Source organism: Rattus norvegicus, chromosome 1 (genome assembly GCF_021556685.1).
Source record: "Rattus norvegicus strain SHRSP/BbbUtx chromosome 1, alternate assembly SHRSP_T2T, whole genome shotgun sequence".
Lineage (NCBI taxonomy): Eukaryota > Metazoa > Chordata > Mammalia > Rodentia > Muridae > Rattus > Rattus norvegicus.
The window spans coordinates 29,886,614-29,902,335 of NC_141534.1; the positions used below are offsets into that span (position 1 = coordinate 29,886,614).

Here is a 15,722-nt window from a genome sequence, read left to right on the forward strand (position 1 = left end):
CAAACTTGCCAAGAGAGAGCTGCTTATTAGCTGCACATGATGATAATGGCCATATTTAAGTTTCTCTTATTTGGAAAGTAGACTCACTTTTAGGAGCAAGAACTATCCTCTTCCCCCATCCCTTCTCCTTCCCTCTTTCCCTTCAGTGAGATGCAGTTTCAGTGCCTTTTTAAGTCTTGCCAGGGATGAAGTAGAAATGTCTATCTATCATGTAGAATGAGAAAAAATATGAAATACACACACACACACACCAGCAAGCATAAGTCCAAAAGTGTGTTGGAACATATTGAATGTCTGCCTTTATATAGACTAGAAATGGGACATATATAAAGAGCACGTGCTTGTGAGTGCGTGTGTGTGAGTGTGCGTGTGAGAGTGTGTGTGTGAGTGTGTGTATGAGTGTGTCTGTGTGTGTTGAGTGTGGGTGTTGGGGGAAGCATATATCAGGCATCTGATAGTTTACTTTAGTCAATAAAGTCTCTGGGGCTAATATAGCAAATAAGCTACACTGGGTTTTAAGTAATAAGCTCTTATCTTCAAGTTGAGCTTTTCCACCTGTACAGTATTATATATAATATGTTATTTATGCATGCCATAATTTGATGGGGTTTTTCGTTTTTTTTTTTTTTTGGTTTGGTTGGTTTTTTTTGTTTGTTTGTTTGTTTGTTTGTTTGTTTTTTGCCTACCTCCAGGCACCATCTCATAAGTAGCTAAATTGCTTAATAATGGTAAACTGGTCATGGTAGAAGTATATTTATTTATTTATTTAAGAAATGATTAATTAATTAACATATAAAGTTTTACTTTGCAGAACAGGCTTGCCTGAAACTCACTATTGCATCCCAGACTGGTCTCGACTTAGTATAATCCTGCTTCAGCCTTCCTAGCCCTGGAATTGTGATTGTGAGCCACCAAGTTCAGCCTCTTTACTTCCACAGAAGGACGTTATACATGCAGAATAACTGAAAGAAATGCTTCTCTGTGTTTAGAGAGCCAGGCTTCAAAATTCCAACAGCAGCAGCAACAACCATCACAGTGACAGCAGCAACACTAGTTGTTCACTGCAAGCGGCTTGAAGCAAAGCTCCGTGCTGAGGTCGGACATCAAGTGGAGCTTTCTGTTAGTCACTCCCTTAGCAACTGTCGCTGCAGTGTCTATTACCCTGATCTTACTTATGTCCATGGCTCAGACAGCTAAAGCACCCTGGGCAACGCCCACAGAAAGGTCTCTGACAGGGGGAGTAAAAATCAGCTTGGGGATCCTGGAATTTTGTCACAGGGACCTAGGGTTCCATTCTTCTGCCCTCGTTTAACTGTGTGAGCCTGTGCCTCTGTTTCTTCCTTAAACAATTAGACATATTTACTTCATAAGGCTGTAAGGCAGACAAACACATGGGGTGACAGACAGCCACAGTTGGTTCCTCCTGCTTGCCTTGGTAATGCACACAGGAGAGTGAAGGAGAAACTTTGCTGAGAACCATCAGCTGGGGCTATTACATCCTGCTCCTGTGGCCTCTTCATCCCACATTGCCAAGTTCCTACGTGTTCCCTGTACGTCAAGCTAGGCTTTGTATCTGGGAATGTTCGCATAGGCCTCGAGGCCCAGAACCCGAGAGATAAAGGCAGGAGGATCAGCAAGTTAAGTCTAATCTCAGATACTGTGGAAATGCAAGGCCAGCCTGGGCTCCATGAGATTCTGTTCTCCAGACCAACAGGCATAAACCCACAAACAAGAACCAAAGAGAAGAAAGAAAAAAGGTCCTTTGCGAAATTCTATTAGAAAGTCAAATAGCATTTGGCTGACTTTCAGAAGTTATGTTGTGCTCTGGACTCTGGTCTTCCCCAGGGCTATTCCAATGTCCTTTTTCCTGTGCTAATCAAAAAAGAACTACAGTTCCTTTTACTAGATTCTTGTATTGTATTTAGGTTTTTACTAATGAGTCACCTCAAATTTAAAACTAATGTGAATATATCCAAGCCCTTTCTGCTGAATAATTTTGTAAATATACATACATACATACATACATACATACATACATACATACATACATACTCTCTTGGTATGTTTGTCTGTGTCTATCTCTCCATCTGTCTGTTTCTCTCTGTCTCTGTCTCTATCTCTGGCATAGGCGCATCAACAAACTGATAGGATACAAACACAACAACTGTTCAAAGCTGCTTTGGAGAGCTTCCAAACAATTCATTGTAACAAGAGTGCCTATTGCTATGTGCACAAGACAAATGAACTGAAAGAACCCTAATGATGGGGTATGTAGTCACACTGTAACAGTGATATTTTTACTTATTAAACAATTTGACATTTTAAAGTAGGTGTTAGAATAACAACGGTTTTATAGGAAAATGCCATTTATTGTGAAATACAGATGATTTGTAAGCCATTTGAACATTTGACTTCATCTCAAAATAAGACACACCCAAATTATTGCTCTCCATGTTGGATTTACATGCTCACAGTCACATGCCTGCCAATCCAATTTCAATGTGGAACTGAATATACACCATACTTAATAAGACTTAATAGAGAAAGACCAACTGCTATTAAGAAATAATACAGCAAATTATAAGCATGAAAGGGTTTAAAAACATTTGTGCTAATGATAACGCTAGCCACGAGCTAGAACAGTTTGGAAAAGTTGAAGAAAGATGCAGAACATATAAATGGCACCAGCAGGTGTTGCCAGAGTCACCAAATCTAGAGCCAAAAAGAGCCTGTGAGGTCATCTAGATAACCTTCTCAGTTTACAGTGAAGGCGGAGAGACCCTGTCATGAAATCATCTGCTCAAGGTCACTAATGGTGCCAAGAATAGAATCCCGGTTCTCTCGTTCCCAGGGCAGCCCTGTGAAACGTAGAGCTCCAACCACATCAAGAGACAAGAATCAAGATGGGGGATGAGGATGTCAGCAGTAACTAGACAGTAAGATGCTGGCTTCTGGCTTTGTCAAATTCTGTTTGTGTTGCATCAAGGGAGGTCAGATAGTCTGTCTGTCAAGTATGCCATAAACGTCATGTAACTAAGACTTCGTTTGCTAATAACTAAAGAGATTTGGAGCCCAGGAGATGGCTCAGCGGGTAAAAGTGTTAGTCACTTAAGCTTAACAGACCTGCTTCAATCCCTGAAAGCAGTGTACGAAGCTGAATGAGTGTGTATCTGTGAGCCTAGCACTGCCATGGAAGGAGGGGAGGCAGTCGGAACTGTCCTGAACTGGGAGTGCACAGCACAGCAGAGATTAGATGCCCTGTCCAGCACATGTGGCTAATGCCTCAAGGTTGTTCTCTGACCTCTACTCTTCAAGCAATGACAACCCTGGCTGTTATAAAAGACCGGGGAATATCTGAGTTCATGCTTGTACAGTTTGTTTTCTTCCTTCTTTACCATTTAATAATATTTACGGTGCGTTTCTGTTTTCTATGAAAATGATCAAGAGCACAGAATAACATTGGAGAAAAAAGGTGCTCATCCTTTTCATGGTAACACTGGGGAGCCATACTATAAGCAATGTGTTTCAGTGCCTTCCACTGATAACTATTTGATGTTGCTGTTTGTTTTGTTTTGCTTGTTTGTTTTCTTCAGATAGTTTCTCTGTGTAGCCCTGGCCCTCCTGGAACTTATCCTGTAGACCAGGATGACCCTGAACCTGCCTGCCTCTGCCTGCAAGTGCTGGGATTAAAGGTGTGTGCCAACACCGCCGCTGTTCCTTCCAGAACAGTGTCTGCCTTGGACAGTTTCTTTAAAGTGCGTGACCTCACTAGTTCAGCTGAGCTCTTCAGTCTTAAAGTATCTCCATCTTGTTAAAGGAAGGAAGATCTTAGGTATTTCAGTTAATATTTCACTTATAAAGCATTGATGAACAGCAACAGCATCCCAGGTCAGATGGGGGATTTGAAGAATAAGACTAATTCATGTATTCTGAAAGCCACTGTGAAGGGTTGAAATGGGGTCTGCAGCGTAACTCTTCAAGTCCCCTTTCTTGTGATTCAGTATAGCATTCCACCCCGGGATTCCGTTCAGTGTTAAAGCCAGCCAAGACTCATACTGCTCAGAGGTTTATACTGAACTACACGTGAAAACTAGGATGCTCCCGTCATTTGAATTTTTTCAATCCGTTCATCCAGTGTGGAGGCGCCCCCACCCCAAAATGTGGTCTTATGCTCTCTGCATCCTAGAAGAGCAGAGCTTTAAGTGTGTGTTAAGAGAATAAGAATGACTTTGATGCATATGAGGCTGATTCTGGGTAAAAGTTGGGATGGCTACATCAAGAACATTTTTCCTTGAATGTTACATTTCAGCTAATGCACTGTTTTCCCAGGGTTGGCAGTTTTGCCTGAGCACCATGGGATGCTGGCTTCTTCTATTCTGAGGTCTGGTGACATGTCATTAAATATTTAAGTCAAGCAGATCCTCCATGGGGCTTATATATAGGCACTTTCAGATGTAAGAAATAGTCCAACAAAACACTTTCGAACTATCAAATTTTATTTTAAATTCTAGTCCAAATTCTGAGTAAAATAACGTATTTGAGAAATGCATGTTATTTAAAATTAGAAAGACATCGCTTTAAGCTTTCAAATTGGTGTTTAGCATCTAATTCTATAATTTACAGATTCATGACTTGTTGATAATGACAAAAAAAAATCAAAATAATAGGAGGGGGCATTCTGCTAAGGGTGTACATTTAATATTTGCCACTAGAGGGCAAACCTGAATCACTTCTCTTTGCTAGTAAGTTCAGAGGCCCAGACCTGCTATTTATTTAGGGAGGGATTTGGCAGAGCAGGAAATAATCCAGTGTTCTAAAAGAAAAGTAGCTATCGCACAGACAATAGCATTGTGTTTCCAAAAGTTGTCTGCTACAATGGCAGTGATATAAGAAGCCAGTTGCTGGTTCTTCACAGCCAGCACAGAAAAGGAGAATGGCCACCATATAGAAAAGATTGGAAGGAACTGACTGCAAGCATAGGGCAGTTACCTGTTTCATTTCTATAACCTGGGTGAGAAAGAGAAGAAAGGACTGGAAAGGAAGCAGGGCTGGGGACTAGATTGTGAGGCCATCATGGAGAGTGGGAAGAATTGTGGCATTGTTGGTGAGAAAGTTCTAATAACGAAAGAGGCCTGAGGTCACACTTCAGTGTGATTAGAAAACTTCTGCAGCTGCCAGACTCCTTCCCCAAGGTCCAGGCATCTAGCTCAGTGAGCTCACCTGAGCTTGGAAACATAATACCCTCAACGCTTGTCTGCAAACAGCTCAGAAGTCCCTAAAAGGAGAGATTAAAGTGAGGTGGCATTTAACGAAGAGATAGTTTAGTGTCTGGTGAAGTGAGCCTACCGACTTGTCTGTGTGTAGCATGGTTCTTGATGCTTTTGGAGCAGTTTGCACAATCGTACCCCTAAAGCTTTGCTTTCCTACTGCCCTTGTCTGGAACACACTGTGATACTCTAAATCCACCTGCTTTCCAAAACTTCAGCGATTTCAAACACGGACCTATTTTGGGACCAGTTTCATTCCTTCTAAAGTCAGGGGACGATCAGAGACATAAGTTTATCCCTGGTAGTTGTTCTTAGAGCAACACTGTGAGGTGAGAATAGGGAGGTGTTCACTTCCCTCCAGCTCTACCCTTTGCCTGCTTCACTGAGGCTTCTTCCCCCAGGAGGAGCCCAAGCCTGTGAGAACAATGGGGCTGTCCTCCCAGTGGTAGCCCTAACCCCAGTGGGTGACACACCTCCAAAAGAAGGTGCTGGGGTTCCCAGGGCTCATCAAAACTCCAGAACAAATTAGTTTCTGTACTTCATCGTGAAAAAAAAATCTACTTTGAAATTCTACATAACTGATCTGTTTTATAGGTGTTTGTTTTCTGTTCAGGAGTTAAAACTATAAATAAAATGTCAGAAATGTTTTTTAAAAAACAAAACAACAAATAGTCATGAAAAAGAATAATAAACTATACAGAGAATTGAGTTTGGGGGTTAATATACAAAAAACATGTGTGTGTGTGTGTATGTGTGTGTGTGTGTGTGTGTGTGTAACCCCCCTTGTATCTATCATCTATCTATCTGTATACATACAAACAGAGAAGATATTGATGGAAATGAATCAGGTTACACAGCAGGAACCATTTGAGTGTAAGGCTCCACAGACTTTCAGAATGGCCGTCATAAAGAGTGACCCATACCTCCTCACGCCGCTGTTTACACAAAAGCACTATATAGAAGCTTCTGGATGCTACTGCATTCATAGAGGTGTGCTTGGAGCATGAAGTATCCTTCCTTTGCTTCTATCTGAAATCTTTCAAGTGTCATGAGAACACTGGGCACCTTGCCATCAACTATAGACAAAACCATCTCACTTACTCCAAACCCGATTACAGACTCCAAACTGCTTATCTCACTACACCTTCCCCGCTTGTAAAGAGGGCTTGGACAGATATGGCTTTATGCATAGTGTTCTTGAATTGTACCACATTCCGTTATTTTAATAGTTAACTTCCCTCACATCCTAATACTACCCTCTACCACTTCCTGTTTATTCACTACAATCACTCAGAGCACAGAATTCTACCAGGGGAAACTGAGTCTAGGAATAAGACACTGCATACAGTATTGGAATTGAGGCTAGGCTTACAATCCAAACTTCAGTGGTCCACCATAAATAACCACATCCCAGTCCACCACATAAACTGCACGTTCCTGGCTAGGGCTAAACTTCTCTTTGCTTAATGAGTTTCAGTCATTTTTATTTAAAAATAACCAAATTCCTGTTTTTCTTAAACCTAGGTTAAATTAACCAAGACTCTTGTTTCTGTGCCCAAGAAAGCACCATAGAAGGGAATCGTCTATAATAATTTTTGCTTTAAAAAGTTATTTCCAGCATGCCATTTAAGTAACATGGCTTTGAAAGTGAGAATAGAAGATTCTTTGTCTCCACAACTGGGAGATTTTGTGAGGCTGATCATTTAAAATCAGCAAAAAAGAAATAACTGCACACTGAACAAAGTAACAAAAATGTGCTCAGGTGAGGTCACAGACCCAGGTAGGGAAGTGTGCAGGCTGGGGGAGCAGAGTGAGGTTCAGGGAGAGGGCAGGCTGAGGACTCACACAGGTCTGGGGCATTATCTTCCTTTCCTTCCCAACCCTAAGTACCAGGTTCCTACAGGAAAACCTAACATTAAAAGGAGATCAGAGAAAGTCACTTCACTGGCAGCTTGCTGAGACCACCTTCCTTTCACTAGCCCAACAGCCATGTTCTCTGTGACACAGGGGCCTGTGACCTGACTGATCTGACTCACATCACAGCACATGGGCTGTGTGTGCATGTGTGCGTGTTCGAGTGTGCATGTGTGTGCCTTGTACATGCTGAAGCACATGTAGAAACCTGGCTGGACAGTCGAAAGACAAGAGTTAGAAATGCCTTTCTCAGAATTCTCTTGGACAGTAAATTTGCATCCTTAAGTTCAGAGATGCATTCAGAGGGAATCCAAATTGCCCAGAGTTTGGTAGCCAGCAACCTGATGTCCCTGTCCCAGTATCTTAAGACAGTTCTACCTATGGAAGCTGTGGCTCGGATGTAAGAGTCACATAAAATTCTTGTAGGAAAACTTGGCCACATGAGTTCATATCAGTGCTGCTATGGCTGGTGTAAGCATGACTCTCAAATGAGATCTCAAGACAGTGTGGTTTGGCTAGCCCAGACAGCAAACGTCACTGCTATGGCCCTTTCATTACCACTACAGACCTTTCCAGTACCTTTAAGAAAGCCTACAGACCTTTTGTTCACATACAGGATCATCATGAGGGTTTGATTGATTGTACACATCTGTAATGTGCCTGCCTCACAATTTTCCACCCTGGTCCTTCTTCCCATTGCACAAGTGTTCCTTTTGTCTTCTTTGATTTTGTTAGTTTTGAGAAACTAAATTAGTGGAGAGAGTTTTTCTTCTTGAAATTTTAATTTTATTTGTATGTGTATTTAAGTGTATGAGTGTTTGCCTACATGTATATATGCATCACATGACTATACTGTTCGCAGACTCCAGAATCAGGCACTGGGTCCCCAAGAGCTGGAATTACAGATAGACAGTTGTGAGAAGCCATTGGGCCATGAGAACGGAGCCCAGATTCTCTGCAAGAGCATTGAATCCTTAAAGACTTCTCTTCAGTCCCATCCTTTTAAAATGGCAACAGCACAGTAGAGAGCTTCCCAGTCATTGTTCATCATAAAACACTCCCATATTATTCCCATAGCTCCACAGATAGCTTAGAACAACTGCTTGGCTGGGGAGTCTCTGGCTCTAAGTGCTATAGACACTTCAGGCAGTTTTCAGTTTCAACCCTTAAACATTTAAGTTCAGTTCCATTGAGTTTGTAATTTGGGAAAGTATCATAAATCTAGCAGACGAGTTTGGGTTTTTAAGGTGCATGCGTGTGTGTGTGTGTGTGTGTGTGTGTGTGTGTGTGTGTGTGTGTGTGTGTGTGTTTGTTGTTATTACATGACTGGTTAGTTTTGAGCCGGTCCAAAACTGTTAGCCAAGCCGGCTTCAAACTTGCCATGGTTTTCTGCTTCAGGCTCTCAACTCTTTTGACTATAGCCTTGTGCCACCACATTAATCAAGTACAGAATTTTTCTCCCTTCTTTCTTCTTTTCTTCTGAAAGCCTACCTAATCCTTACCCTTTTACATTTCAAGATCAAAAGTAAATGTGGTTGGACATATAGTTCTAAGGTAGAGCATTTGCCTGGCATTTACAAGATCCTGGGTCCCATAACTAACACTGAAAAACCAAAGGAAAACATCCAATCAAACAAAATAATGATTCATTACACAATACTTTCCTCCCCACACAGAAACAATTACAATTAAATAAACAAAGTTAAAAAAAAACCCAAGCAAATAAAAGATAATAGACATTAAGAGCAGTTAAATTGAACTTTTCAACTACTATGAAACTTTCTAAATTTAAATGTGTATGTGCGTGCATGTGTGTGCATGTGTGTGCATGTGTATTGCATGCATGCAAGTGTGCAGGTCCATGCACTTATGAAGGTCAGGAGGAGTTAGTGTGTGTATGGATATGTAGTGTGTGTGCTGTGTATACTATGTGTTATAAGTTGTATGTGTAGTATGTTGTGGTGTTATATAGAGTGTGTGCATGTACAAGTATATTTATGTGAGCATGTTGGTACATACATTAGTGAAAGAGAGGATGATGTATGTGGTCTGTATGTGCACATATGAAGGTACTGTGGGTGAATATGTAAGTACATATGGAGGTCAGAAGTATTTATGGAGGTCAGAAGGGGATGATGTATATATTATGCATAGTGCACATGTGTGGTGTGTATGTTACTTGATATGTGTGTTATGTGGTATGCGTGTACATGTAGTATGTGATGTTTATGGATTTGTGTGCCTAGAATGTGGTATGTTTGTAGTGTGTGTGTAATATGTGGCATGTGTATGCAATGTGTGTGTGTAGTAGGTAGTGTATATGTATGTAGTTTGTGTGTGTGTGTGTGTGTGTGCTGCATGCGTATGTGTACACAAGTACAAGCACTTGGATACGTGTAAGCCAGAGGAAGATGTTGAATGTTCTTCTCTGTTATATTCCTCCTTCTGACCTTGTTGCAGCATATCCACCCCCAATGCACAGCCATGCACACCTCTCTGCATGGATTCTGGGGATTTGAACTCCAGCCCTCGTGCTTGCATAACAAGTTCTCTTACCTACTGAACCATTTCACTGCAAAATTTTCCTGAATTTGATATTTAAGGAAAAAAAATGGAGCTGTAGGGGGATGAGATAAAAACACTTTCCTGCAGATTAAGTTCCTGGGATTCCAAAGGCCTACCTGCATATTTTTAGCTGGCAAACTTTCCCACAGGATCTGCTTCCTGTTGTCGAGATACTTCATTTTATCACAGGTTTTCATATGCACTGACCAATGAGTGAACCGAGAAGAATATGATTTTTCTTATTCTCTTTTTCTTGACGTCTGGCTAGATAGCTTACGATGACCTCAAATTCACAATCCTCTTGTCTTACCTATCCGAGTACCGGGATAAATGCGTGTCTCATTACACCTAGGTCCAGTGCTGGCACTCCCATGTACTCTGGGATTCTGGTGGGTAAGCTACAAACAAGATGGGCAGAATAGAACCTTGAGTGCTTAAGGGTCCACCAGGTGACTTTGGGTGTATACAAGAAGACAGGTGCTGGGGGTCACCAAAGTAAGCTGAGGTCTGCACAGCCGCTCCCGCTGGAGTGATGCTTCAGGTGTGGATTGTAACTCAGGGAAATTCTGGACACTGCATTTATTTCCCTTCTTGAGCTGTTTTTCATGCTGTTTTTAGCATGTTTTCTGCAGGGAAAGTTCTGTATGATGGCTTATCATAGAAAAGAAGGACTCCAAGCAGCATGGCTAGTCAGCAATACATGGCTTCATATATAATACATAAATGGAGATAGCTGGATTAGTGGAAAGCAGGAAAAACTCAACAGAAAGGAACTATTGAGTTTCTCCTCATTAAACTAAATGATCATGTAGACTCCTGCTTCCAGACACATCTCTGGAGATACATAGACCGTGTCAAGGTCCGAACATTATTTACTTTCAAGAGAGTTACATTTCATCATTTCATGTTTTCCACAGATATTTATTAAACACTGACGCTTTTCTTTTCATCTAACATGAGAAACAGCATACTTATACATCTACATAATTTATATCAGCGATAATTTATAAAACATCTACATTGGCTTATGCTTCGTAATGCCTGTACATAAACTCTGAAAATGCAACCAACTAAAAATTTCCAGGTGTAAAATAATACTCAGTTCCTACAGAGCAATTATGAAACTTAGTCTATTTTCAGGGTCAACCTGTCAGCTCTGAATCAGGAGTGCAAAGAAAGAAAGATAGAAAGGAAAGCAGCAGAAAAATGAGTTAACACAAAACTCTGACAACTCTCACTTTTCCTTACCTGAAACACTTTGGTTGCTGGGGTTTCCTAGTGAATTTGACAGTGTAAGATCAGTTGTGTCTTTTTACAGAGATCTTCAGTCTTCAGTGTTTTTTTTACAGCGTCAGTTACTACAGAAATGATACTTCCTTTATGTCTTGTCTTGAAGGGTGGACAAAATGAAAACAACTGAAAACACTACAATGAATAGAAATGATGGAAGATTTACAGTACAAAAAACAGTGTAAAAAGGAAGACAAGTTTAAATATTGTTGTGTAAGAAAGGGATGAGAACAAGACGAGGATGAGAATGAGGAGAATGATAGGCTGGAACATCTGGGGAGGCAAATGTGGAGACAGAGAGAAGAGCCAGTTAACAACCTTATACACCTTACCGGCTCATCCAAACTCTGACTCAACCTCATATAAAGGCACCCGGCCTACATTTGCAAATGTTAAACACAAGTACCTTGTTATAAACAGCATTTTCTCTTGCTCTGACATATATACACCCACCCAAGAGTCTAGCTGAAAACACATGCTTGCTATTCAAAACCTACAAACCAAAACCCAAAACCCAATACCAAAACATACTAAATAGAAAAGGGTAAATTTTAATGTTGTGAAACCCAATGAGTTCCATCATAAACCCCCTCCCCCACTCCCCACTTTCCACCCCCACCCCCACCCCTGGCAAAGCATAGCAACATGCAAGATAAGCGACAGAGCTGCAAGTTCTCTAGCCTTGATCAGCAGGCAATTCCTCTAATGTCATGCTGCTGCACATAAACATGGTTTTAAACATGGGAGTGGGGCGGGCTCAAGTGTGTTCAAAGCCATGCATGCTGTTGTACTTCGGTGGGTTCTCCGGTGGACATGGCATCAGGCTGTTGCAAGAGTCAGGACTGCCTGTTTTGGTCCATAAAGAACTTTTATGTGTTTAACTTGGACAAATGCATTGATCTTTCAGTGGCCGCCATACCTGGCCAAAGTTGCTGAGTCCAATTCATCCTATGTGCCTCTACAGGTCAGGAGGGAAGTTCTGCTTTCCCCTGTGCTGGAACACTTATTATTTTTTTCAATTAGTATTGCCTTAAAGCTATGGCATTCCGTTACTGAATTTAACTAGAAATAATCACCGTGCTCCCTCAACTTAGGTAAAGGGGTAGATAGCTCGTATGTGTCTCATCCATAGGGCTCCGGGCACCAGATCATGTCTCTTTAATACCATTTTGTACATTTATCAGAAGTATCAATCAATCTTATTTAATTTTAAAAAATTGTTTTTCACATGGTTTCACTATGTAGCCCCTGTCTGTAATCACAGAGACCCACCTGCTTTTACTTCTCTCAAGTGCCGGGATTAAAAGTGTGTACCACTCCCCTGGCTTATTTAGTAATCTTTATGATCTTAAACTCAATTCGGACCTTCTCACAAACCTCAAATAAACACTTGAAGGTTCTATTCAATACCTATAAAGTATAAGCTGGCTAAAATGTTAAGGAAATACTTAAAATGTTAACCTTAAAGAATGATAATGTACATTAAAAATCCATCCGTCATTATGCAAAATCTGATTGCGTCTGTGTTAAATTTCTCCTTCAAATAGAACAAAAAGGAGTAAGTATTAATGATCAGTCGAGCTTCGAGAACCTCGGCCTGGTGGAACATGCTGTGAAAATACAGGTGCCTTGAGCACAGCAAGGCCCTGAGATGGAACCTCCCTAAAGTGGGATGTGGAAGTTGGGGTTGGAGATGCCCCACGAGGGACCGCAGCTCCGCGGGCCAGCCTCGCCATCGCCATGGCTCGCAAAAGGCAGAACTGTACCTGACTCACGGATATGGGTTCCTCGGCGCCGTGATCATCCGCAGACTTGGGCACCTCCAGGCGGTCAATGAAGGTCTGCAGCTCCTTGCGGAAGGCCTTCATCTGCGCGTTGATGCGATAGAGCAGCTCGTGCTCCCGGATGCGGCTGCCGTCGTCCTCCTCGTCCATCAGTCCAAACAGGTCCCCGTTGGCCACGTAGATGCGCGCCTCGGTGATGATGGTGCTTGTGTCTGCGATGAGCCGATCGATGGTCTTGCCCAGGCGCTCGGCCTCGGAGCGGATGTCCTTCATCTGCTGCCGATCTGAGAAGCTCTTGGGCCAGGGCCCAGGTGTTGGGTAGAAGGAGCGGGTAGGCGTGAGGGAGCGGATGTTCCGCACCTCCTCTGAGTCGCTCTCGCCTCCGATTGGCCCTTCGCGCTTGCGATGGGGAGGCCGGGAGTCATCGTCACTCTCCTTCTTGCCCGCATCGCTCTCGGCGTCGCTGTCGCGAGGGCTGCCACGGATACCCAGATGTGAGGCCAGGTCGTAGCGCTGCATGTTGGACATGAGCACGCGGTTCTCATACTGCAGCTGCATGACCTTGCCGCTCAGCTCGTTGATCTGCAGGCGCGCTGCCTTCAGCTCCTCCTGCAGGGCCTCGGTCTTGGCGCTGTCGTGGTGCCTCGAGCTGTCATGGCCGCTGGACTTGTACTTGTACTTGTTGAGCTCCGCAGTGATGCGTTTGTTCTGCTCCTCCAGGTCAGCCACGTTCCTCCGCAGCAGCTCGGTCTCGTCTTCCACCAGCTGCAGGTGCTGTCGCAGCTCCGACAAGGACTCGCTCTGCTCCCTCATGAGTGGGTTGGAAGAGCCATTGAAATCGTCGCCCCGCAGGTCGTCTAGTTCCGCCTTCAGGCCTCGGTTCTCCACCTCAAGTTCCACGATTTTCCTGCCCAGGATGTTGGCCTCTTCCTCCACCAGCCGCAGCCGCAGCTTGAGCTCTGCCTCCCTGGTGCTGGGAGGTCCCCCTGCTTCTCCTTTGGGTAGAGGACTATCTAGATCCCCATAGAAGGACCTGTACTTCTGGAGTTCGTGCTCAAATCTGTCCTTTTCTTTGTCAATCTTGGCCATTTTCTTTCTCATCAGGGCAGCTTCTTCCTTAACGAACTGCAGCTGGCACTTAAGATCCTCATTGTCGTCCTCGTTAGGGGGAAAGTGGGAAAGGACAGGAGGTCATTTCTATGCAAATAGAGAAAACAACCGAGGAAGAACATCTGCCCACAAAACTAATTTACTTTCTTTGTAATTACTTATCAATTCATAGATCTATTTACTCCACATACTTACAGTCTTTGCCCAATTAAAAATTAAGGTAGGGGGACCAGAGAGATGACTCAGCAGTTAAGAGCACAGACTGCTCTTCCAGAAGTTCTAAGTTCAATTCCCAGCAACCACCTGGTGGCTCACAACCGTCTGTAATGAGATCTGATGCCCTCTCCTGGTGTGTCTGAAGACAGCTACAGTGTACTCATACGCATAAGATAAATAACTAAATAAGTCTTCTTTAAACAATTAAGGTTGGGTGTTCGGGAAACCAAAAGAAAAGAGGATAGGAAAGGTGAGAAAATGTGACCACCACTGTCCAGGGCTGTTATGTGTGCTAACAGCTACCAACCATTTCCTGGACCTCTTACCAGTGTTGGTTTTACTCTGAACTCCCTCCAAACTGGCCCAAGTATAAACTTGTTTGCTCTAAGGAACATATAGGCGCTTGTACTCTGGATCCAGTGCCTTTTATTGAGCTTGAGTGGGAACCAGGCATTCTTTAGCTCTCTACAAAAGTGATTTGATTTACAAGAACGGAGGTCTCAAACTACACGGTTTGCAGGCGTCGAGTGAGATGGTCAAGGGACACAGCGGAAGGGAAGAAATGTGATATATGACTTCACTTCTCTCTGAACCTATGTTCAGAGTATTGACAGGAAACAGTCCTCCCTTCATTGCTATTGAGGGAGAATTGCTTCACAGTCTTTAAGAAGGGAAGCATGATCCCCTAGGGGTGAAACTGCCAGGCATTCTATCTGTGTAGCTTTTGAAACGATGCACTGCCATCTACTAAAATGGACAGGATTGGCTCTATCTGCTGAAAATACACTAAAGTAGACCTGGTGAGGGCCCTCTCACATGTTCTTATTTTGACTGAAGTGACATGTATTGAAAAAGAAACGGAGAGCTCTTTTAAGATGTCTCCTAGTTTGTATTATGTCTGTGGTGGTTTGAAGAATGGACCTATAAGTTCACAAGACTGAACACTCGGTCTGCAGGGATAGAACTCTCTGGGAAGGCTTAAGAGATGTTGCCATGCTAGAAGGGGTGTGTCACTGGGAGACGGCCTTGAAGTTTCAAAAGACTCCGGGGATTACCAGTGAAATGCTCGGCTTTCTGTGTGTGGAATGAGGCATGGGCTTGCACCTCTTCCCGGAGCCATGCTATTGCATTGCCATGGTGAGTTCTAACCTCCTGAACTGAAAGCTCAATTAAAGGCTTTCTTTTATAAGTTGCCCCAGTCATGGTATTTTCTCACAGCAATAGAAAAGTAACTAATACAAAGTTCAAGAATATTTATTCCAATGACCATTTCTCAACGTTCATTTGGTGTTCTTTAAATGGGTAGATTGGTAGGCAGATATAGACAGACAGGCAGACAGACAGACAGATAGATAGGCAGACAGATAGATGGATAGATTTTGCAGTAGAGGGGATGGAATCTAAGGCCTGGCACATGCTCTGTAAGCATTCTACCAACAAACAGCGCCCTAGGCTTACTAAGATTAAAGGAAGTATCCTTTCTTCACTCCGACATTTGGGCCAAAGGTCGGGAGGTGCACTCAGATAAAGCAGTATGTAGGATGGGATGCTGCTAGAGAGGTTCAAAGAGCAATGA

The 15,722-nt window shown here is 42.9% G+C and overlaps 1 protein-coding gene and 1 long non-coding RNA gene across 3 annotated transcripts in view; one reads left to right on the forward strand and one right to left on the reverse strand.

The window, feature by feature from the left end:
* The window catches only part of LOC148006895 (uncharacterized), a 138,448-nt gene extending 123,113 nt beyond the window's left edge, over nucleotides 1-15,335 (forward strand). The window contains exon 2 of one of the 2 annotated variants that reach the window (XR_015649159.1): nucleotides 12,584-15,335. This is a non-coding gene — a long non-coding RNA (uncharacterized LOC148006895). The remainder of the gene's footprint in view (nucleotides 1-12,583) is intronic. The other variant, XR_015649160.1, reaches the window with a different exon arrangement.
* Mtcl3 (MTCL family member 3) overlaps nucleotides 10,647-15,722 on the reverse strand; it is a 55,585-nt gene continuing 50,509 nt past the window's right edge. Inside the window, 2 exon segments of the mRNA NM_001447367.1 lie at nucleotides 10,647-11,309; nucleotides 12,803-13,978. Coding sequence (NP_001434296.1) covers nucleotides 11,199-11,309; nucleotides 12,803-13,978 — 1,287 coding nt within the window. The 3' untranslated portion in view covers nucleotides 10,647-11,198.